The sequence below is a fragment of the Aulostomus chinensis genome, chromosome 22 (assembly GCF_037954235.1).
Source record: "Aulostomus chinensis isolate RoL2024-O1b breed Wild chromosome 22, RoL_Achi_v1.0, whole genome shotgun sequence".
NCBI classification, from domain to species: domain Eukaryota; kingdom Metazoa; phylum Chordata; class Actinopteri; order Syngnathiformes; family Aulostomidae; genus Aulostomus; species Aulostomus chinensis.
The window spans coordinates 20592501-20615233 of NC_141341.1; the positions used below are offsets into that span (position 1 = coordinate 20592501).

The window sequence follows — 22733 nt, forward strand, 5'->3', positions numbered from 1 at the left end:
GAGCCATTATGAAGAGTACTCATACTCCTCTGCACTGCGGCGGCCAAAATCCATCCAGCCCAAGTAGTCCCTGTCTGCTATCCGGTGGTTGGCGCTCAGTCCGCTGCCTCTGTTGTTCACCGTGGAGTTCCTGCGCACAGAACCTGGGAGGAGGCGATAGAGGAGTGGGTGGAGGGGGAGCAGAGCAGGAGCTGTTAAACCTGCTCCTACGTGCCTTTCTGCATTAAGTGAGAGGAACACCAGCGTGCTGGGGTTCTCGCGTCAGCGGCAGATCTCTGATTGTGTGAGACAAGCTGAGTTTCATTGTTTTAGTGTTTTGGAAAACTTAAAAGTTTGACAGGAATCGCTGTCTCTGAATTGAAGACGTTCCCAAATCCCTCCAGATTCCTCCTTGGCTGAAATACATTTTTAGACTATTTATGCTTTTAGGGTTAAAACAATCGATGTTTTTGGTCAGATTTTTTTGCCCTGTAAAGGCATAATGAGTTAATTGGAGGTGATTTTCATGCACTGAGTCGTGTTTGCACAGCTGGAATCTTAAATCACCACAGAGAACATCTGGGTGTGAACATCCATTTCTGAAGGTTCGACCCTGAGACGATGAAGCTGTAAAAGTGGGTCGTTTTTGATCATTTAAATGTCTGGCTGTGCCTCACTCTCTCTCTCTCTCTCTTCCTGTCACACACACATACACACACACACACACACACACACACACACACACACACTCAAAGAGCATTGATGTTCACACAGCTGGACGCCAGGGCGTCTGTCAGCGTCACTTTGTGACCGTGTGTGGCAGCGATGGTGATTAGAAGGCAGACGCTGAGCTGCAGATCTCTACTTTTCTATCTTGTGTGAAGCAAAGCAGAATTTCTGTCTGTTTGGTAATCAATTGGGATGCTGTTTTCACTCCACCCACACCCTCCCACACAACACACACACACACACACACACACACACACACACGCACATAAACACTGTGTTTCAGTTCCCTGGTGTGCTGAGAAGATTGGCTGCAGAAGGCTCGACAACGACACCTCCCACACCGAAACATGCAAGTGAGCAGTGCTAACGCGAAGGCAGACGCCCCCACACACACACACACACACACACACACACGCACACACACACGCGCGCGCACATGATGGAGGAGAAACACACATTCCACACACTATGCGATGTTACATACCGTCGCCTTCTTAAAATAATCGCCTGAGTCATTGTTTTCAAGTTTTTCATAAAAAACTGGAGACCAAACATCATAAGGAGTTGATTTAAGCAACAAAAAAATTGTCAAAAAAATGCTGTCGTGAGGAGGCGACCACATCGGTTTCAAACGCCCGTCGACGTTTTAAGCACTCGACAGTCTCAGAGTTTCCACGCGTGTCGTATTCTAAAAGTTGAACTAAATGTGATGCAAATTAATGATTCAAAATGTACAGAAATCTGTGAGTGAGGGGGAGTGTGTGTGTGTGTGTGTGTGTGTGTGTGTGTGTGTGTGTGTGTGTGTGTGCGCGCGTGTGCGTGTGTGTGTGTGCAGACGTTTGGCAGTCAGGAAATGATGCAAACAGTTTTTAAAAATACTTTTCCTCTTTTCCTTGGAGGACTGATAGTTGAGATATTGGCTGCAGCAACTCAGCAACTGTTCTGCAAAGAGAACTTATAATATTCAATATCTGGCAGCCACATGGATTCCTCAGATCTCGTGTGTGTGTGTGTGTGTGTGTGTGTGTGTGTGTGTGTGTGTGCGTGTAGGGCTGTTGAGAGCCCAGATATTCCCTTCCTGTCATGCCGCCAGAGAAATCAGAGCGCTGGTGAACTAAAAGAGGGTTGAGGGTTCATTTTCATGGTGTAGCAAAAACAAGAAAGAAAAGAAAAGAAAAGATCCAGCAAGTGGAAGTCAGACGAGGAGGAAAAAGTGAAATATGATAGCCGGAAGGCACTAATACACACTTTGAAACCACAAAAGCTTTTCAGAGCCACTAATTCATTTTACAAAGCTGGTTGTCGGCTGATGCCAGTAATTAGCAACACTGAGGGGAGGAGAACGTCAGGGAAGGGCAGTGGTCGCTAGAGTTGTGATGGGAGGTGTTCATCAATCTACACTAACACACGCACACACACACACGCACACACACACACACACACACACACGCACACGCACACGCACACGCACACGCACACCTTTCCTGGAGGAGATGAGTCTTGCCAGCAGCTCGCTGAGGTTGGCCCGGGAGTCTGCATCCTCCTCAGCCAGAGGGAGAGTTTTCAGCTGGGGGGTCGAGCGGCTGTGTCGAAGGTGGGGCTCCCCCAAGGTGAAGGTGTCAGCTGCTCAACACAAACACACGGTCAGATATGCAAAGCTGTTCTAGGTCTTCCTGTCTGCTCGGGGCTCGTGGTACCTTCAGAGGAAGCGGAGAGAGCGCGCTGGCCCTTGTCGAGGGGCTGAGAGGAGAAGGGGAGCCCCAGACAGCTCGTGCACAGGACAGCCAGCACGACACACACACACAGCCCAGCAGACATCTGGAGACGGAGGAGGGAAAGTTGAACTGGGAGGAAGTGCGCCAGTCTTCCTCTTCGGCCGAGAACGTCTGCCATCCGTCACGCAACCGCTCGCTCATGATCATGGCGACGGCGGGGAAGAGGCGCGTGAATCAGAGCGGCATATGTGAATATACACATATACACAATATACACAGCCGCTGACTAGCAGCTCACACTGACCCAGCCACCTCTTACTCAGAGGAGGGGAGCATTGCTGGAATGAACTGATGAATTCTTATCAAGGTAGAAATATTGCTGATCTACAATGTCAAGAGAATCAACTCAGTAACAAATCATAAATCTCAAATCTCGAGCACGTAAATCATGAACGTTCCAGCCAGAACTGCCTGGTGCTTCTCCTCTGCTGCATCCATCGTCTCTGTCAAATAGTGGCATTCCAGCCTGACTGCCAGAAAAGTAACATTCTCAAGAAGGTTTAAGATCACATTCAAAAAAGTCGTAAAACAGTCAGATGTCTATCGAATTGCATCATGAAAACAGACGAGCGCATCTTTCTTACCTTGAGATTCGAGGTTTGGTGTGTCAGAGGAGCGTGAGAGTGAGGAGAGCACTTCTGTGTTGAGAGGGAAGGATGCCCCCTTTTATACTCCTCGCTCAGTGCCTTCTGACTCTGTGTGTGAGTGTGCGTGTGTGTGCGCGCGCGTGTGTTTGCAAGCCAAATGTGTGTGTATTTACATCCTCAACAATAAAACAGTGAGCTTCAGTTTTATTATTTATTTCCGCGTCATAAATTGTAACCTCAGGAGCTGCCCTGTTGATGCATTATTAGTGTGTGTGTGTGTGTGTGTGTGTGTGTGTGTGTGTGTGTGTGTGAGTGAGTGATAGAGAGAGTTTTCAGTGCGCTGTGCACATAACAGTTAATCATGTGCAGCAAAAGTAAAGCTTGGAACTACAAGTGTATTTCATGGTTTACTTCTAAAATAAAAAAATCACTTACACTGCTGTCATGTGGAAGACAGCTGTGTGTGTGTGTGTGTGTGTGTGTGTGTGTGTGCGTTTATGTTGCACACCACACACACACACACACACACACACACATTTGGACCACTTTAAAAATGGTTTAAAGCAGGAACCAGAACCTTTTATTGTTCCTGTAGTGAACAACGCAGCTCAAAGTGACACCATCTTCTCTGCCCCCCCCCCCCCCCCCTCAACCCGCGTCTCTCTAACGATGCAGGATTAACCCGGTTTATTGATCATCCAGTTGCAGCAAATCCCCGAGCCGGAGCCAATAGCTATTGATCAGCTGTTGTGAGTTAATGTTTTTATTAATGAGGCAGCTGAGCTGCTGATGCGTGCCAGGATCGGCTCCGCCTCCAGCCGCCTCAGACAGCAGTCCGTGGTCCCCTGAGGCTGAGCGCAGCCCGCAACGCCTACCAATGCTACATTACCGCCGTGGCATTAAAGCCAGGTCAAAGGTTCCGGCACGATACCTCCTCGCCCATGAGTGCCAGCGCAGAGGTGGGCGTCACCAGGCCTCACTGCTCCAACGGGCCGTTTCTGCTCCGGGTTTGTGGTCACTGCAGAACCTCCCACCTGTGGCAAACAAAAACTATGAGATTTTGTTCATCCTGATCCGAACAAATGAAAACGACCTTTGAACTACAGCACGGACACATGACCTCAGCATCACCGCAACAACATCGCGTTTCCTCTGTTTTCAGCACGATGACGTTTCGTGTCCACGGTGACCTCTGATGTCATAAAAACTGCTCTTTTAAGACATGAAAGCCTCCCGCCTCTTTTTGTAGTGGTGTGTTTTAAACTGAAGAACGGTTCGTTACCGTATCTTGAGGTAGCGTCATTTTGAAAGGTGTGATTTCATTGACGATATCTGAGCTGAGGGAATCTCTGGTTCCTTGTGGTGATTCGTAACAACTCAGAAGACATCACAAGTCTTCTAAAGACGGTAAATTCTGGTGAAGCTGCAGGAAGCTCGGCTCGGCTCAGCTCAGTTCAGCTCGGCTCAGCTCGGCTCGGCTCGGCTCGGCTCAGCTCAGTTCAGCTCGGCTCAGCTCGGCTCGGCTCGGCTCAGCTCAGTTCAACTCGGCTCGGCTCGGCTCAGGGTTCTCAACATTGGGGAGTGATGTCACATACCTGGCACAACACCTGCAATCCAAGGCTACCAGAGACCTGAGCTCGGACCTGCTGCCTCACATCCCCTGTGAGGAGGAACGTTGAGGAAATACTAAAAGATGAATCATTTTCCTGACTGACGGAAATCTGGATCCACCCGGAGGTTGGAAAAGGCGTTCCGACGGATAATACCAGAGACTTTTATTTGCTAGCATTTCTCCTGCTTTAATGAGATCAGCCTCATATTCTTATTGCTGCCGTTAAACTTTTTGATGGACAGAAATCGGCAGGTGGTGTGAACGGTCTCGGGTCCTGGTTCTCTGCAGGTTTGGGTCCTTCCTCCTCTGCTCCGCATCCTGGACACAGACGGCTGCAGGTCAGCAGCGCCGCCTCCGTCGGCAATGTTCTAATGTCACTTCTGCCCTTCGGGTCATGGCGGCAGGGTGATGATGACCACCCGGACCCGAGTGAGACTAAACTAGTTAGGAGGAATTCAGGAGGAACCGTCTTCAGCTTCAGGAACCGTGTTGGACTCCAACCTCAAGTTTGATAAAAGCCTGGACAACAATGGATCCATTTGAAGCTGAATCCTTTCAGTGTCTCCAGGACCACCACTGAGACAGTCAGCTGACCCACCCACTAGGACACCACTACGGGTGCTGCAGATGGACGGACAGGTCAGGAGGACATGGGGTCACGGGTGGTTCTGATTTGGGGGTTCTGTTTAAGAACGTTACCAGTGAACTGTAACTGAATCGCAAGCTGTTGGAACTGAATTACCGCTGAGAGAACGAGCCACCGATTCAGCGTTCAATCACTCGCGTTTGAGGGTAAAACAGCTGCGTGACGTCGTTGTAAATTTAAATCTTCTTTGTATGCAAATGAGAGGCTTCTGTCCCCGCCAACTCTGGAATAACGCAGGACTTCCTCCATCAAAATTTGATTTAACCACCTGTGGCTGACAGTCGCAAGGCTGCTGGGGAACTCTGGGCCACGACTCCTGCCTGTCACTGATTCCCTCCATCGCGCTGGCCCACTTTCCCTCTTTTTTCACTCTCGCATTCTTTGCTTTGCTGGCTTCTGCCTGTCTTCCTCGTGCGCTGCAGCGCTCCCTCTCTCCCTCCCTCTCTCTCTCCCTCTCTCTCTCTCTCCAGGCACCGTCAGAAGGCACGAGTGTGGGAGGTGAGGCCACGGCCGTTCGAATTAGAATTAATTAACCATGTGGTGTGGGGGGCGTGCATGTGTGTGAGATGTGTGTGTGAGTGATGATCATGAGTTTCTACTTGAGTTATATACTTCTGGTAACTTTGTGTGTGTGTGCGCAGCCCCCAGGCAACCTGTTGGACATGAGCATTCTCTGGCTCCTCCACGTGGGCGATAACTGGACGTCTGTCTGGGTTGGTGAGCAAACACCTGGAGGGAGGTGAAGCTGAGAAGTCCATTAAAGTTTCTGAACAGCTTTCTTCCAAATATCTGTGACTTCGAAGTCACCAGGCGAGGCAGTGAGAGACCCCTGCCGAGGCTGTTTGGTATAGAGATAGTAAACACGCTAAATTATGCAGGGATCTATTTATGTATCCGTCACACTGGCAGATCACACACAAACGTGCACTCAGGATCATCTCAGTGGGCCGTTTGGCTTCAAGGTTCCCTCACATTGGAGAACGCGGATGGTTTTACTGCGTAGCTCTGAGAGAGTGACACCAGCTGAGGCTCCTCATACGCTGCTGCTTTAATTTCAAGCTCACCAAGATGATGGGGGGGTGTGATGGGGAACATTACATACTGTACACCCATCTGTTAGCGTGTGTAAGAATATCTGCGTGTGTGCTAGGATAATGAGACGGTGCAGCCGTGGCGTTTATTTATATATTTCACACTGTCATTAAAAGGAAAACTTGCATAAGAAGTTGATGGCACCTTCAGCTGATCCATGTTCACAGGTGGGATTTTCTGATTTATTAAATGTGACATTTCACTCAAACGGGGTCATTTGCATGTCACCGAGTCGCTTTTAGGCGTTCTGATCTCACAGGGATGTTTCTACTCTCTATGTTCTCTTGGGGACTCCAGAATTCAGAGAACCAGACAGATATTTTTAGCTTGAAGCTGAGGAAGCGGCGCTGGAAACCAGGAGGAGAGTCAGCTTAGCTCTGGATTAAACGCCTGATTTGAGGTCTGTGATTCACGCCGGATTAAGACATTTAAACATTTTTGCTTAATAGAATGAAGTACATCCGTTAATTCCACACCTGTGAATGCAGAAACTCTTGTGTGTCTTACAAACAGAAACAAGCCGCTGAAAGAGACCACAAATGTCATCACAGCAGAAGAAACATGACGCGAGTTGTGCCCATGCTGAAGTCCTGCATCCTGGGTGGGGTTTGTTTTTAGCAGAATTTAAGCTTTCTTCTTTCAACAATTGCATTTAAGCTTAATAAATAATAAAAGTGGTGTCCATTTGTGAATCAACTGTGAACAGGAAAAAAAATCACGAACTCAGAAAATCCCATCAGATTTTGGCGGAGGGAAGCCATGGCGATGCAGACCTGAGCTGAGAACTGCATCATCCTGCTGGGCCTCGTGGGGAGCAACCAGCAGCAACAACGTCCAAACGTCCCCTATAATCCAGGTCATCGTAATCTGCAACCACTTTTTTTATTTTGGCTGAAATGTCGTTGTCAGTCCCGCCTGACATCTCAGCGCTGCTGATATCTGCGTGCTCGGGCAGATGAAGACAACGCTGGTTGCGCCGAACGAAGCTTTCGAACGTTTGTTAGCAGCCACTTCAAGCCCAAATCAACGCGTAGATGGCGTTTTCTGGAGTCATCCAGACTCAACGCGCTTTCCTGAGTTCATGTCACCTGACAGTTCAACTGATATTCAGCACTAATGAGCCTCAACTCTAAAATGGTTCGCTGCATCTCAGATGGTGCCGTTGGAAGCACACACAGACGCAGCATGCTGAAGCCCTGCTGTGTTTCCATGGAGTCACGGCAGCGCCGCAACCTCACCAGCACACAAACACCCTGTAGATGTGGAGGCCGCTGGCTTAGATGACGGGTCCACGAACTGAGAGGAGGCACTGGAGGCACAGGAACCCGACTGGCTCCATCCAATAGAAAAACTACTGTACCTGCCAACACTTAGCAAAACCTGTCTGAGTTGTTTCGTCCGTACGGAGACTGAGTCGTGATCATGGACATGATTGACAGGGGAACTTGTCCTTCACTTAAAGGCGCAATTTGTGAAGTAATTTTAATAACCTGAACTCGCCTCATTTGTTTTGGTAATAAGAAGGAAGACTGGCTGTTTGATGAGCCTCAGTGTGCACAACATGTGGTACTGGAAGGAACCTCCCGTGGAACCAGTCGGGGTAGAGGGGATGACGCGGTTGCGCAGGTTCTCTGTTGGTCCCAAGTGGGTCGGCATGCATCGGAAGTGGGTGCAATACTGCCCCCTATGTCTGTGGAGCAGGTAGCAGCTGTTCACACGTTCAGCTTTCAGAAGGTCACAATACCGATGGCGGTTCATGTCAAACAAAAGGGTCCTCATACGTGTTCATATGTGTGAGTGATGCCAGTCAGAAAACAGGGACGTCTGCATCTCACATTACTGAAGGACATCGGCTGCAGTCTTCCTTTGAAGCTTCTTTGAAGCAAGATTTTGAGACATCTGTCCAACCCGTGTTCATCGGTGCATCTGATACTTCCCTCCACCAGCTGAATGGCACTTCTTTTATTGTAGTCTTTCGTACTACGATCATGCAGTCGCCTCAAACCGATTCACACTTGCAACGGATGCTTCTTTGCCAGAAATCCTGCCCACTCTGAAGTCCAGTTGAACCAATCAACAGCTGGTTGTGTTGTGATGCTCTTCTGGATGCGTGGGGACCGCGAGCCTGTCGGTGAGCCCTGAGCCTCTCAGCCGCCTCTCCGTTTCAGTAGGAACAGGAATCCAGCTTCAACAATCACAGCATCACAGATTTTGTTGTTAGCTTGAACCCAAGCCACCATCTTTTCTACCTTCATCGCTCCATCACATGCATCAACTCAGCCGAACTCCAACATTAAAGCTGAATAAGCAAATAAAAACCTTTAATATCCAAACTGAGCTTTGAATGCGGCGTCTGATATTTTCAGCTCAGGACCAACAGCTGTCAACTGCATCTCACCTGAGAGCCTCATGCCCTCCAATATGCATGTCCATGTATGTGTTTGCTCTTAGGATTCAAGCCCACAAAGAAGCACACGCACTCACACACTCTTGTTATTGATTTTTTTAACATGCAGATGACGTGCCTGGTGTGCGAGTCCAGAGGTGGTCCAACAGCTATCGAGTCCTAATGAATTCAACTTCGAGTGAAATGTGAAAAAGCCCCCTGGACCCTTGGTGGATTCAAGAGGAGCCTCAGGTATCCATTAAAACACACACACACACACACACACACACACACACACACACACACACACACACACACACACTGTGAGGGCAAACAGTGGATCGAGAAAATCTCCAGCATACATCTGTGACAAATCTGCGACATGGCCGAGAATAATAAAAGCAGATTACACACTGCCCTGATGCAGATGAGTTTTCGACCAGTATGGAAATGTCAAGATCCCCTCATCTTTAAATTGTCATGCCTGGAAACATCTCAAGTAAAAAGAAAAGGATGAAAAGTTATTCTGTTCCTCCCAGGTGGATATGGAGGAGTGTTTCCATTCCAAGGGGTTTGGGCGACCTGAGCCTCGCGGGAGATCAGGCGTCAGGGTGGACAGGACAGGAAGACCTATCACACCGTGTCCTTCCCATCAAATGTTCTGACAAGCGACTTGAAGAGCCTCAGTCGCCTCGGCTCAGCAATGGGCCCATTACGGTGGAGACGGTCGCACATATTATCACGTGCAAATTGCTCAGATCTTCTCGTTCTCCAGGTCTCCACCGTGTTAGCCCTCCTATCATTTGCGACATACAAGCTGGAAGATATAAATGTGGTAACAGAGCCACTGTTTAATTCATCTTTCATTCGCTCCTCCCTCACTTGTCAATTTGCGGAGAGAAATTAAATTGACCTCGGAAACAGAGGAAGGAGGAGATGACAGAGTTTGAGGGTGTGAACGTCAGAGAGAAGGATGGAATGAAGGAGAGTTGAGGAGGGAGAGGGAGGGATGGAGATGAGACGAGGGAGTGTCTGGCTGCTCTTTGTAATCACCTAGTAATTAGCAACAAGCCAGAAACTTGAGCTGCGTTCGACTCGGCGGCCCGGCTGCTCAATGCTATCGATTAGCTTTAATGAAAACGTTGTCTCACCTGTGTTTGGGGTGCTCTGAAGCTTCGCTCCCTTCCTGCCTCTTTTCATTTGTTTGCTACTCTTTAGTTTTAGTCGAACGTATTCTGAGATATCTGATCAGAGGTCGAGTCGATGTCATGATGTTCACCATCGCTGGCGGTTCGATCAAATGCGTCTGTGCTAATTACAGATAAACAGGCGTTTTCTAACCTAAAGAACGTCGCCACCTGTGCAAGCAAACATCAGATTACAACTGGAGCATAATTCCAATCCTAGTTGCATTATTGAACAGCTTGATAGATAAATATAAACATCTTCATCACATCTTCAAGTCCCAGCAGAGATTTTGCAGCATTTTTGCGCCACATATGGCAGCCAAACTGCTTTACATCCTGCGGTCCAGCCTCCAGTGAGAGTCACAGCTGGAGGCAGGGAGGAAAGTTGTAGAAGTCGAGTGACGGCACTCCGGTCATTGGTCCAACGGTAGTTAATATTCTATGAGAAACTAACCTAGGGTGTTGTCTAATTCAGGGTGAGGTCAAAGGTGGGATTATTGCCGTCCATGTAAGTGAAGCCAACCTACAAATGGCAACCTGAATTTTGTTCCCTGCTGCGCCGTGTTGGTCCCTCGACGTGCTGTTGATCTCTGGATTAGAACATGGACCAACATGGCCGGAGTACCTCAGAGGGTCTCAACATGAGACGGCAGGTCAGTCACGGCGAAATAGAAGATATTTAACAGTGAGGACTTCAAAAGTTATGTTACAGTGTCAAGCGATTAGCACCAAGTAAGAACAAGTGTGTTTTCTCAGCTCATAACCAGCACTGTTGTTCCCACCGCAGCCTGAAGGGTAAAATGTTGGCGTTTGTGTTGTAGGTAACTGTCCTCAACCCGTCACTTCAGTGTTCTGCACTATTTTTCACGATGATCTGCTGTCTTCATGCCTCTGCGTTTGCTGCTGCCCGCATCTGCACAGCAACTCCAGGGTCCAGCTGTTCGGCCATCATAGCAACCGCCTCAACATCCCGGCAGTTGTAGTCCAGGAGGACGCAGATGAACAGCAAAGCAGCAAGGGAAGCGAGCAGCGACGCGGCCACAGAGACCGAAGGAGAGGTAGACATTTGGGGTGGCGCAGCCCTGCTCCTGACCCAACTCCCCTCCAGTGGTAAGCTTCTTGGCCTGTGGTTTTGGACTAACTTGACCAAACAGTTGGTAGTTTCATCTCTTGATAGATTCCTTTGATTTTGTAGTTGCACCCAATGGTTTGGGGATATGGCGCGCAGCATCACCTGACCCTCATTAGATTAGGAAGGGCCTCATTAGAGAGGTGTGCTGATAGTGAGACCATGGAGACGGCAGAGAATCGTTTTCTGTTTCTCCTCCGCAGATTTGATGAATTTGCAAGGTTTGTTTATTTTGGGGAACTTTGATCAGTCAGTCGTGCTCATGCAGGTCTAAACCCTGGAGCGTCCCCGCGAGGGCTCGGTGCTGCTGATATCCTCAGTCCATTGAGTTCAGAAACCGAGGGTCCAGATGTGATTTGAATCAACGCTGATATATTTAGATCTTTCAGTTTCAGTACCAATGTTGCTTAGTTATGGAAGAGATTTTATTTACACTGCTGCAAGTTATACCAAGAGTTACTTTCTACTGCAGAGAGATGTGGAGCTCCTATATACAACGAATCCCTCTTCATGTATCTGGGGAAGAACACGTTCCAATCATGTCATTGTTCTCACCGTTAGACACGCGTGCATACACACGTACAAATAAAAACACACGCACATCCAGCTGTTGCAAGTCCGGGCACCACTTCCCCTCCTGCACCACTCGAATGTTTGAGAGGAGCCAACAAGTTGTCAAAGGCCTCGTCAACAAGGCCGTAGCAACGTCCCTGGACAGGAACGTTGCTACGGCCTCTGTTATTTTTGGGCATGTGGAGAATCTGATGGGAGCTTGAGCGCCAATGCTTCTCAAGCCTGGACGTTTTTACGGGTGGTGTTTCTGGGTGATGTCTGGTTTCAGAGATTTAGGGTGTTTAAACAATATTTCACCTCTGGTTTGCAGGTCTTGCATTCGGCTGTGCTCTAAATCCGTCTGCCTCCAGGCCTGATACCTCCCAGTGTGTTGGGTCACTCGTGTCTCATTGCTCCTCTGGTGCTGTGAGGAGGACACAGGAAATGGTGCATATTAACAGACTGATCTCAGGGTTGTGTGAATCCATGTTGGTTCTTTCATTCATTCAGAGATTTTAATTGTAAAATCGATTTTTGAAAGCTGACCCGCTCGTGGCTGCTGCAGCTCGTTAGCTGTGCTTGGGCATGTGCATCTGTGTGTGCTCCTTTGTTTGCTGTCAGCAGGAATATAAAAGGTGTGTAAATATTTGGCATCCAATTAAGTTGATGAGGGTTCATTAAATCGTGGCACATTTGTGAACTTGGAGCAATTAGAAAGTGTTTGATGGAGGGCCGGCACAAGACGCAGCGAAGGGTTGACAGGGTACGCGTCAACCTTATCGTCAGCCCAGAAACAGCCTCCTGCAGATCCGCCAGAAAACTTTCAACATGTAAAACAACAATGTTGCATGCGTGCAACATACAAGGCAGCGGCTGGGAGAAAACAACAGTGTAATGTTTGGACCTGTAACTTCTGGTGCTTCACGGCAAAGCTGGGAAGGAGCCTCACCTGTGCTGGTGCCTGCAGGTGCGCTCACAGGCGTACGGACGGGCAGACCTGAGAGGCTGGTAATTGCTGATCCCATTCTGTCTGCAGGAAAGCCATCTGTGTGTCTCCTCTGGCTCTACTTGGCTTCAGCGCTGAATTATAAATGATCTTGCGGTGTGTCACTGCTGACAGACGAGAGTGGATATAGGTTACTCCCACTGAGCAAACACAGCCATCGCGATTGGGAAAAGAGATCAGTGACGACCAGAGCGCCTCTCTTTTATTGGAAATGAGATCCTTTGCAGGAAAGTTATTTCTTTTCTTTATTCGGTAGAAAGATAAACAGAGGGGTTCTTGACCCTGAACCCCCCAGCCTCACCAGAACTGAGACAGTGGACTCCCCTAACTAGTTCATTTATAATGTAAGTGTGTCAAATTAAAATGATCCATATCTTCCGTATTCAATGCTGAGGCTGCGCCGGATGTCCCCCTCCCCAGCATCACTCCTCAGCTCTTCTTGGGGGACCTGAGCCTTCTCAGGCCACATGAGCTATTTAATCTCTCCTGCGGTGTCTGGGTCTTCGCAGGGTCTCCGTCCAGTTGGCTGCAGCACCTCCAACAGCCAGCAGGAGCGCTACAGGCACTATCATGAAGTCTGAGGCGCGATGGCTAAACCCAGGAACCTGCAGGGGACACAGGACCTTCTGGACACTTGTATTCATGATCTAAAGTCTGCATTAAATCAGTGAGGTGACTTGGACCGTAAAACAAAGGGCAAACAGAGCCTCTGCCTCTGGTTCGGCTCGTTGTTCACCACAACACATTCATGCGTCCATCTGACTCTCCTGTGAGCAAGAACCCCAGATACTGACTGCTCCATCAGGAGGAGCATTTCCATCCATTTTAATTCATGAGTGGAGACACTGAACATTTGAATAAATATTGAAAAAAATGTCTGGGTGGAAGAGTTGGTGAATCGTTAGAAGATGAACGCAGATACGCTCAGTGGAAGATAGCATCACTGCTAGCACTGGTTGTTACATCCTGCGTTTGTGTCCACCAGTCATCAATGACATCATCGTCTTCTCCTGCTGTAGAACGCAGGAGTGTTAGAGCGCCACCTACTGCTAACGAGCACCTAATATTCCCACGCATCAGTAGCTGATGGACATTCACAGGATTTTTTCTTATTTGGTTTGTTTTCGAACAAAATTCAGTTTGAGTTTAAGGTTGAGGTTAAGGTACGTTTGGATGGAGGCCACTGCCTCTGACTGGGAAGTGCTGACTTTCTCCAGAGGCGCCACAAACCTCCCTGAATGTGCCGCTCCGTGCCGAACGAACGCTCTACGACGGCACCCCGTCTACTCCAGGAGGGTCTGCCATTCGTGGTGTGTAGTTGCTGGTTTTCCATTTCATAAAGTTTCTGATTCTCTGGTAAAAGACTTGCAGCGTCATAATTTGTGTCTCGGCAGTTGAGCATAAAATCAAAACAGGGTTCATCGCCTTATGCACGGGAGCCATCGATGGATGAGTCGGAACAGAGCGGCGACACAGGAAGGAGTTCGCCTATAAAAGGAGATAAACAACTATCATTATTACTCATCACGGGAAGCCATTACTTTACTCTATTGATCCCTGCAGTTGTAAAAACTACAACAGAATCGAAAAGAAATATCTAAATACTGACTTGGGAGAAATGATCATTAAGTTAATTGCTAGCGAATGTTGATGTGTGGAGGCAATACTCCCGTCTCTGTGAATGAGCGACAGCGTGTTCACACCCGGCGACACGCAGCGAGCCTCGTCCTCAGCTGCAGTATGTTTCCCTGCTCTGTTGGTGAAACAGCACCGTTTAGCCAGTAACAGCATCTGGATGCAGTTGGATGATTCAACCGAGCTGCTGCAGCTGCTCGCGTGTGGGAGAGGACCGGCTTACATCCTCCGTCACCAGCTACTTTCCACGGGAACCAATATTAAGAATGAGCCAAACCATTTTTCCTCATTAAAAAGCACCATTTTAGACACCATTCCTACTGTTTCCACTGTTACAACGTCAGCACAGCGCGACCAAGTAAAACGCAGGCGAGTCTCAAAGAGGTTGCAAACAAGATGTATTATCGGAGCTGCTGTATGTCTCTCAAGCACTCAGGCCTTCCATGCTGACGTTGTTCTGTATCATTATTACACTGTCCCGCTGAAAAATTTGACATATTATGGGTTTCATGAGTTAAAAGTACAAAAACACCTTGCTGTCGCCCCCTAGCAGCGATACAAAATTCAGGGAAAATGCATTTGTCTCACCTGTAAGCAGGAAATCTGGTAGGCTGATGCAACACGCCAAGACCTATGAAAATGTGGCGTTGGATATTACGTCAATCCAACAGGAAGTCCGCCATTTTGATTGTAAATTGCATTTTTCTGCCATTTCCAGGGGTTGGAATTCCTCCTCTGGACTTTATCTTAGGGGCGGCCCGGTGGAGCAGTGGTCCTCCCTGTGGCCCCCCAGCAAGAAGGTTGTGGGTGGAGCCCCGGCTGCAGCACGGGGTCTTTCTGGGTGAGTCTCCATGTTCTCCCTGTTCCTGCTGGGTTCTCTCTGGTACTCCAGCTTCCTCCACAGTCCAAAGACATCAAGAGGGACCAGGTTAATCCAGACTCTAAATTGACTGTAGGCGTGGCTGGGAGAGCCAATGGTTGTCTGTCTCTATGTGTTGGCCCTGCCATGGACCGGTGACCCATCCAGGGGGAACCCCGCCTCTCGCCCAATGTCAGCTGGGATAGCCAATAGATGGGATTATACCTCTTATCCTGTTAAGGATGGCGGGGGGTGGAGCCTATCCCAGTAGCCTTCAGGTGAGAGGCGGGGTTCCCCCTGGACAGGTCACCAGTCCGTCATAGGGCCATCAGGAGCAACTAGGGGTTCAGTATCTTGCTCAAGGACAGTTGGACATGGTCACCGGGGGAAGTGGGGATCGAACCAGCGACCCTTTGGTCCACGTTAACTCCAAGCCATGCTGGCCCCTAAAAATAGATGTGTTCTGTCACATCACTGCTGGTGTGTATCAGCTCTTCCCAGCCAGCTTTGCGTCATGTGATTACCCATCAGTCAGCTGACAGATCCGATGTGTACGGCTGTGTTTTGCTCGCCCTTTACTTCTATTTTCGCACGCCTCACATCCGCGTTCCTGTAGAAAATGGTGTCTGCATATCTGCTCAAAGTTCCTCCATAAACTCATGTATTATTTTACTGTCTTGGCTCATCCTCCATTTCTGAACTTGTTGAATGCTGTAGACAGCAGGGGATTTAATGATTTGAGAACACGCACTCATTCCCACTGTCTCCCTCTCTCCATCCAGCTCTCTCTCTCCATCCAGCTCTCTCTCTCTGCATCCTCTCCTCCATTTCTGCCTCTCTTTCTCTCTCCCACAGGATGTATAATTCATTAGGCATTAGTAGAGTTTGGCAGCCATTCGGCTTTGTGAGAGCTGAGAGCTGTAATGTGACACGAATTTGGCAATTACCAGAGGAAATGTGTCCAAGCAGACTCAGAGGGAAGACACGCACTGTCCGGAGACGCAGGGCTTTGGTACGTGGTGATGAGGTAGATTACAGGTGTCAGTGATGCTGCGGCGGAACTCACAGTGATGGAAGACCGTTCAATAACCAATCATCAAGCCTATCAAATCCACAAGATTTGTTTAGTGGTGGTGGGAGTAAAGACTTTTTGAGCCCAAGTGACAATCATGCACCAGGACGGCAAGGGAAGCGGCATCCATTTCTGCCTAACGGGCCGGTGTCACACCTGCAGCTGGTGGCTCCTGAGTCGTGTGCACAGATGGAGGTTCTTCAGCTTGTTTATAACTCAACCTGCTGCCTAATCAAAGAGGAGACAACAGCGTGTGCAGCAATTACTTAAGAGCCTGGGGGGGGGGTATGGCTTTAGGTCACATCAAATATATGTGCTTGTTTCAAGGGTTTCTCATTAGTCTCAGAATGTTGACGGATAAAAGAAGCAGAGACACACACGCCTTCACGCCCCTGAGACAAGCTGAGCCTTCATTTCCCACAATGCAAATAATAGCAAACCCTGTACTTGATTGTCCTGGTTGGACCTCCAGCACCAAAAGAATGTAATAGAATAGAAATTAAAGTAGGAGTTGCTCCAACTCACAATCTCCAATCAGCTAAGATGCACTAGTTCATACCCAAGGACGTGCGCGTCCCTGCTACGTGTAGAGTGTAGCAAGGGTTCTTGTAGCGAGTATACGTGGCCCCGGGGACCTGTAGAGTCCTGACTCTGATGGACAGGTCGTAGGAGCTCTGGAGGCTTGGAGGCCTTCACTAAAGTCTGTTGTTGCTTTTGGAGTAAAAGGGTTCACATGTTGTGTTGCATCCAAACACAATTATAACACAACACATGAGTAAAGCAGTAAAAGTACTGCGTGATGACATCAGAACCAGTACTTGAGGATGTGACGTGTACCAGGAGGAGTCAGTGAATGAGACCTGAAGGTAAAGTGAGTCTGGATCAGTGAGGGTCCTCCTTCTATGTTCCTGTTAGAAACACGCGTGTAGTTGGCCTACATGCTTCTGACACGTCCATGTTACTTGCTTGTGTGACCAAAAGTGTTTGTGTAGCATCGCGGTTGCTACGTGACAACAACATAGACGTGTAACAGCTGTGGAAACAAGTTGCTGTCGTGCTGATGCAGATCAGTTCCACCTCCCACCATGACGAGAGTCCTGATGGCAGAGTGGCGTTGATGGGGGACTCAAGACGGCCGCCCAAGCCTTGTTTAGTCTGAAACCACTAAACACATCAATAATGTTGATCATCAGTGATGTCACTCTGTGTGCGGCGATTCTCTGTGGTCATGTCAACGTTTGTATGGATTCATCCACCCGGCAAGGAGACACATGGACTCAGACATCTTGAAAATCTAAATTGATGCTAAATGTAGAAAAACGACCCGTTGATTTTAGGCTTCTTGTAGTTCGTATTAAATCCCCGGGTGTCCAAGCTGGTGCGGGTCGACGTGAGGAGGAATTATTCTTTTTAAACCTAATTAAATGTCCAGTCTTTATATGTTGTGGACTCACATGCTGCTCTGCTAACAACTGTGGTAGAGTGTCTGCAGCGTTGTACTTTCACCTCGTTCAGCGACGCTCCATCGACAATCGGAGCGAAACACTGATCCACAATGTAATTTTCTGTGAGTTGGAGGGTTTTTTTCCCTCACTGGAACAACACAGTCAGACTATTGAGATATTTGACATTGAAACACTAAACGATCCTAATCATTGCTGACATGCAGGAATTAGTCACAGCCAATACAACACAAAGAGAGTCCTTCATGTGGGCGCACATGCTTCCTCTCTCTCTCTCTCTCACACACACACACGGACAGGTACATCCAGGTCCTAGCTTATTGCGTACGGTTGTACACAGCCTGGGGCCTGACTGACAAACAGTGAGCTTCTATGAATCATAATGAATATTTCATACTTGGCATGCCTTGTCTGGATAAGCAGATGGTGCCTCTTCTGTCTCCCTGCCGTGCACCTGGACCCGACTCACGTATTAACGTTTAAGAATGTCTGCTGTACGTCTCGCTGTATGCCCTCTCCAGAAGTCTGATTAGTTTGGTTTGTCAACAGGAGATCAGCTGTTCCACCAGATTCTGTTTATTGTCAAGCTCAAATGGGAACTGTCCCGAAAATATAAATGTAGTTCTCCGTCCTTTAGTCACTGAACCCATTATTACACTGTTACTTGGATTCACCGTTTTGGTAGACCACCGCCTCCCATGCATCGGCATACGGTGAATTATTCTGGCTATAACACAAAGCTTTCACCTTATTGCTTCTCACCACATTTACTTAACTTACAACCACCGCTAGAGAACGTAAGACACAAACAGAACAAGCAAAAAGCTCCTTTTAGTGCCTGTAAATTCACCTCTTAACCTTCAACCACAGTCAGAGAGTAACAGCCCCGTGGCATCTTGACAGGGATACTGTACGTTCTCTCAGGCATCCATCCACGGGCATCCCATTAGTCAGTGAGCCACCCGCAGGTTGCCAAAGTGGCAAAGAAGAAGAAGAAAAAGCAACGTGGATCTACAAAGAATCTGAGTGAGATGAAGCCAAAAGTAAGAGGCAGCACAAAAGCTCGACAGACGATCTCAGAGGAGCCAATCTGCCCATCTCCCAGATGGCTCCGTCTACACGCGGTTAGGGGGGTGGACGCTTCAGAATTCCTCAAAGAACTAATGAAGCTTCTGTCACGGTGAGAAAAACCTCTCTGGAAATGATGAATTTGAGTCTGTGGAGGAGAGTTGGGCAGGTAAACACTGTTAAATGTCAGTGGAGTCTCTTTATTTAAACGTCGAGATATAAATACATTCACACAATCACGAGATAGAGTGAGGTTTTATTACTTTTTGGTTTTCTGTCTGTTTTTACAATGTAATTTTGGGGATCATACAAACATCAAATGTGACTGCGGGAATAGAAGATAAAATTCCACAATTAAGTATTTATTTACATATCTGTAGGCGGGTTCACGTGGACTCTAATACTCGTTCACAGTCACACCAAACCATAAGTGTGAAACTGTGGATTACCGCGTTCACGACTGGTTATAGAAGACGAGGATCATAGCATTGTTAGCCAGGTTAGCCACCGTTAGCTTCATGCTAAATGTACGTGGCTGGCTTTAGCTGCATTCTGGCATCACAAACTAGCTGTGCAGCCGAGCTCTTTGTGAGCTCTAGACACCTATCAGTGAGAACTTGAGAGTCAAATAAACTTTTTAAAAATATAAAATTAACTTCTTGCTGGTGTTAAAGATTCGGCTTTCAACTCTCACTCTCTCAGAGGAGCAAACCAAGGCAGTTCACCCAGCGTGCTCTCTGCTTTGACCCCTTCAGCTCACTCATATTACCTCAAAGGTCCAAGAGCTGGCAGGGACACAGAGTCCTATCCCACAATCCACCGCTGATGTAATAATATCCTCAATATTTTATGACGTTCATTTTGTGCGAATCCTAACAGTTTGTGTGAACAGCTGGATAACTCAGTGATCATGGTTATTGCAGACTAAATTAGATCATTTATTTTTCAAAGACAATAAAACCTTGTAAATTCTCCCCAGATGCACTGTTGAAGTTTGGGGTGATGCCAATCAGCTCGGGAATGAAGTCGAGTCATTCACCATGAAAATGTGCAGCAGAACGGATCGAGTTTGAATCCGTAAACATGGAAGCATCATGGACTGGTTCATTCATGCAACATGAGTGGACAAATTCTGGAACACCTTAGACAATGTGAAACGTCTCCAATGTGTTGGGCAGAAATTCATCTCTGCACAGATGAGTCGTCCTTCCAGCGAGCGTTTACTGTTCAGTATCAGTCCAAGGTGGCGAGGCGGATGTGCCGAGGCGGATGTGCCGAAGCCGCACGCCGACGCCTGTCTGAGGGCCTGTTAATTAGAAACACCTCTTGGTCTGGCACAACGTCCGTCCATCCATCCTCCCCCTGCTGGGATATTTTTTTTAGAGAGAGCCACTCTGGAGAATCCCAGCAAATCCAGAACCAGAACCAGCCTCCCAGCTCTCTGCCACAAATCTGTTGTGCATCTATGTGAACAACCTCAGAGGCAGCGTATAAAGGTGCCCCCCCGGCCTGACGATGGACGAGGACCGGCTCCCAGTCAGACTGCAGAGGGCCAATTCAAAGTGCGGATGTGATCCATGCAGGTGCCAAGTCTCGCAGGTACCTGAAGAACCCCGAGATCGCAATTCAGATAAGCTGCTCCTCGCATCAGTCACTTGAATGCCCTCTGTTGGCTTATTAGTGTCACATTTAATGGGCTGCCTCCACAGTTCAGCTCATGTTTTATCCGGAGACGCGTTGACTCCACATTTTAATGCGCAAAATACAGTATGAAGTGTTCTGAATGAGTGCACAGCTGGGACGTAAACCATGTGTTTATTTCACTTCCTCTCTGCTCACATACCTCTCTTCTCCGACTGGAACGTGGTCAACTTGGGTGTGATGGCACTCCCAGTTCTGAGGTAAATGGAGCACGCCATGCTGGTCACTGATGTGATGAACCTGACGCTCTTGTTCTTTGTGCAGTTTTAGCATCTTTGTACTTACTTGCTTCGTTACTCAAGGTAATTGTCTATTAAGTTTACCCCACATGGACCCAGCATGTAGCCTAGCCTGTAGCATAGCGTGTGGCCTAGCCTGTAACCCCACCCACTTCCCCTGGGTCCCTCTGCATTCACTGTTCTCTTCCTCCCGGGTCAAACTTTAGTCATCGCATGTTGTGCTGCTAAATGTACGTTGAACCTGTCCTGTGTGGTGTCGAGCCGCCGGACAACCAGCTTTGGATCAGGATCTGTGACGGGAGTATGAACACCAAACAGACACGGGGAGAACACGCCAACTCCCCACAAGCAGGCTCAGACTCAGGTGCTGGTACCTGCCCGGTCTCACACGCTGACGTCTGGTGGTGATACAGATTTAACTCTACAGATTTATGTCTAAATACCCACACTGATCCTATGAATATACACTTGTGCACCTACAATGTTTTATACTTCAAGGTCCTCCAGATCCAGTCAGACGTTCTGAGGCACCAGATAAACACACCGATGTTCGAATCCCTGCTCTGCTTTACAAACAGTCAACACTTTAAATTTTTAACTTTGACCCTGAGGCGTTTCCTCGTTACTGATGTTGTCGTGGTGCCGCCCATCCATCATTGCGCTCACGCAGCTTAAAACTGCGTGTGTTTGTGTCATGGCTTTAAAATTTCCTCTTTCATTCGATTCAAGAAAGTACAAAGACGAAAGATACGATGACGAGTGCACACGGAGAAAGAGGCCTCCGCCTTCCCAGGGTGGAATTCTTCGTCACACTGCTCAGCTGCTTTATACTGATGACATCGTTTTTCCAGATAAACTAGGTGACGTGGACAAACCAGAGAATATTTGAGCTATAATCAGATACTACAGACAGTGACTCAGACGACTCCGTCCAGGAGCTAAAATTTGCGTAAGAACATGAAGAGCAGATCAGTTTGAGTCGTCTGACACGTCACTACGAAGTCGCTGTGAACCGCCTTTAATGAACCTCACTGGCATGAACCTGTTCCTCGTTTTTTAAGTTTTGGGAAAAAAAAAAAAAGTTTAAATTTGACACGTAACTGTCGGTAAAAGGGACAGAAGGATGAAGTCGAAGCTGAAGACAGAGATGGAGGCTGCGAAGAGCATTGACCAGCGGGAAGAAGAGGACTGGGGAGCCCGAGAGGCGTAGTTCTCTGGGGATTTTGTGCATGAGGCAGAAGTTGGAGGTGATGGTGGGGAAGCTTGGTGCTGCCGGAGAAGATGACAACATGGAAACCCCCCGTCCCGACCCACACAACTAATATTTGTGTGATAATCCAAACCTCACCCTCGTCTGTGCGTCCTTCTCCAGCTGGGCCACCGAACCACGACGACGAGGCTCACCAGTTAGAGCGGCAGGTTGTCGCTCTTCCATTGTTGCATTGTGGGACCTTGAAGATGAAATTTTTCCAACATCAAAAGGATCTCGTCTGAAAAGGCTTCTCAAGTCAAATAACATGACACAGAAGGATATTGCGAGCTGAAAGCCTCCGCCTGTCGCCTTTATTTGAGTGCGCCTGCGGACCTTTACGCTGACATACCATCATGAAGTCTCTCTGGTCTTCATTAGAGGTTTTTGTTCTCTACTTTTTTTTGCAGAGAGATACGAAGGAAGAGAGAATAAAGGAAAGAGGAAATGGACTGAGATGAGAGAGAGACACTAGAAATGAGAATGGATTTGCACATCAAATGTCCTCCTGCCGTTGTCCCCCGGGTCACATTCAGCGCTTCGGCGTAGGTGGAGCAGTAATTAACGTTTGGACTCACTGCTACGCGTCCCTGGCATGAAGCGGCGCACCATCGCAGCAGCAGCCTGACCTGAGAGGCAGCTACTTGTCAACATGTGGGAGAAAGTAGTTCCAAACCCCAGCAAGTGAAGATCTGATGAGACCAGCACTGACACACCAGACACGCGTCCGTGGACTCGGGGTCAGTCACATGACATCGACAGTACCT

At 48.2% G+C, this 22733-nt stretch overlaps 1 protein-coding gene and 1 long non-coding RNA gene across 3 annotated transcripts in view; both read right to left on the reverse strand.

The window, feature by feature from the left end:
- The window catches only part of ccka (cholecystokinin a), a 3440-nt gene extending 259 nt beyond the window's left edge, over positions 1–3181 (reverse strand). Inside the window, exons 1-4 of the mRNA XM_086192631.1 lie at positions 3068–3181; positions 2406–2526; positions 2188–2331; positions 1–143 (exon numbers count right to left, since the gene is read on the reverse strand). The exon at positions 1–143 is cut by the window's left edge and continues 259 nt beyond it. Of these exons, the coding sequence (XP_086048757.1) occupies positions 7–143; positions 2188–2331; positions 2406–2526 (402 nt within the window). The 5' untranslated portion in view covers positions 3068–3181 and the 3' untranslated portion in view covers positions 1–6. The remainder of the gene's footprint in view (positions 144–2187; positions 2332–2405; positions 2527–3067) is intronic.
- An 825-nt stretch (positions 3182–4006) lies between these two features.
- Positions 4007–22144, reverse strand: LOC147241121 (uncharacterized). 2 transcript variants are annotated; one of them, XR_015111341.1, is made up of 4 exons: positions 22066–22144; positions 12624–12784; positions 11993–12098; positions 4007–4104 (listed from the first exon to the last, which is right to left on the reverse strand). It is a non-coding gene; the product is annotated as an uncharacterized LOC147241121 (long non-coding RNA). The 2 variants fall into 2 exon arrangements; XR_015111340.1 differs by lacking the exon at positions 22066–22144 and having other exon boundaries at positions 12624–12994.
- Positions 22145–22733: the final 589 nt, after the last annotated feature.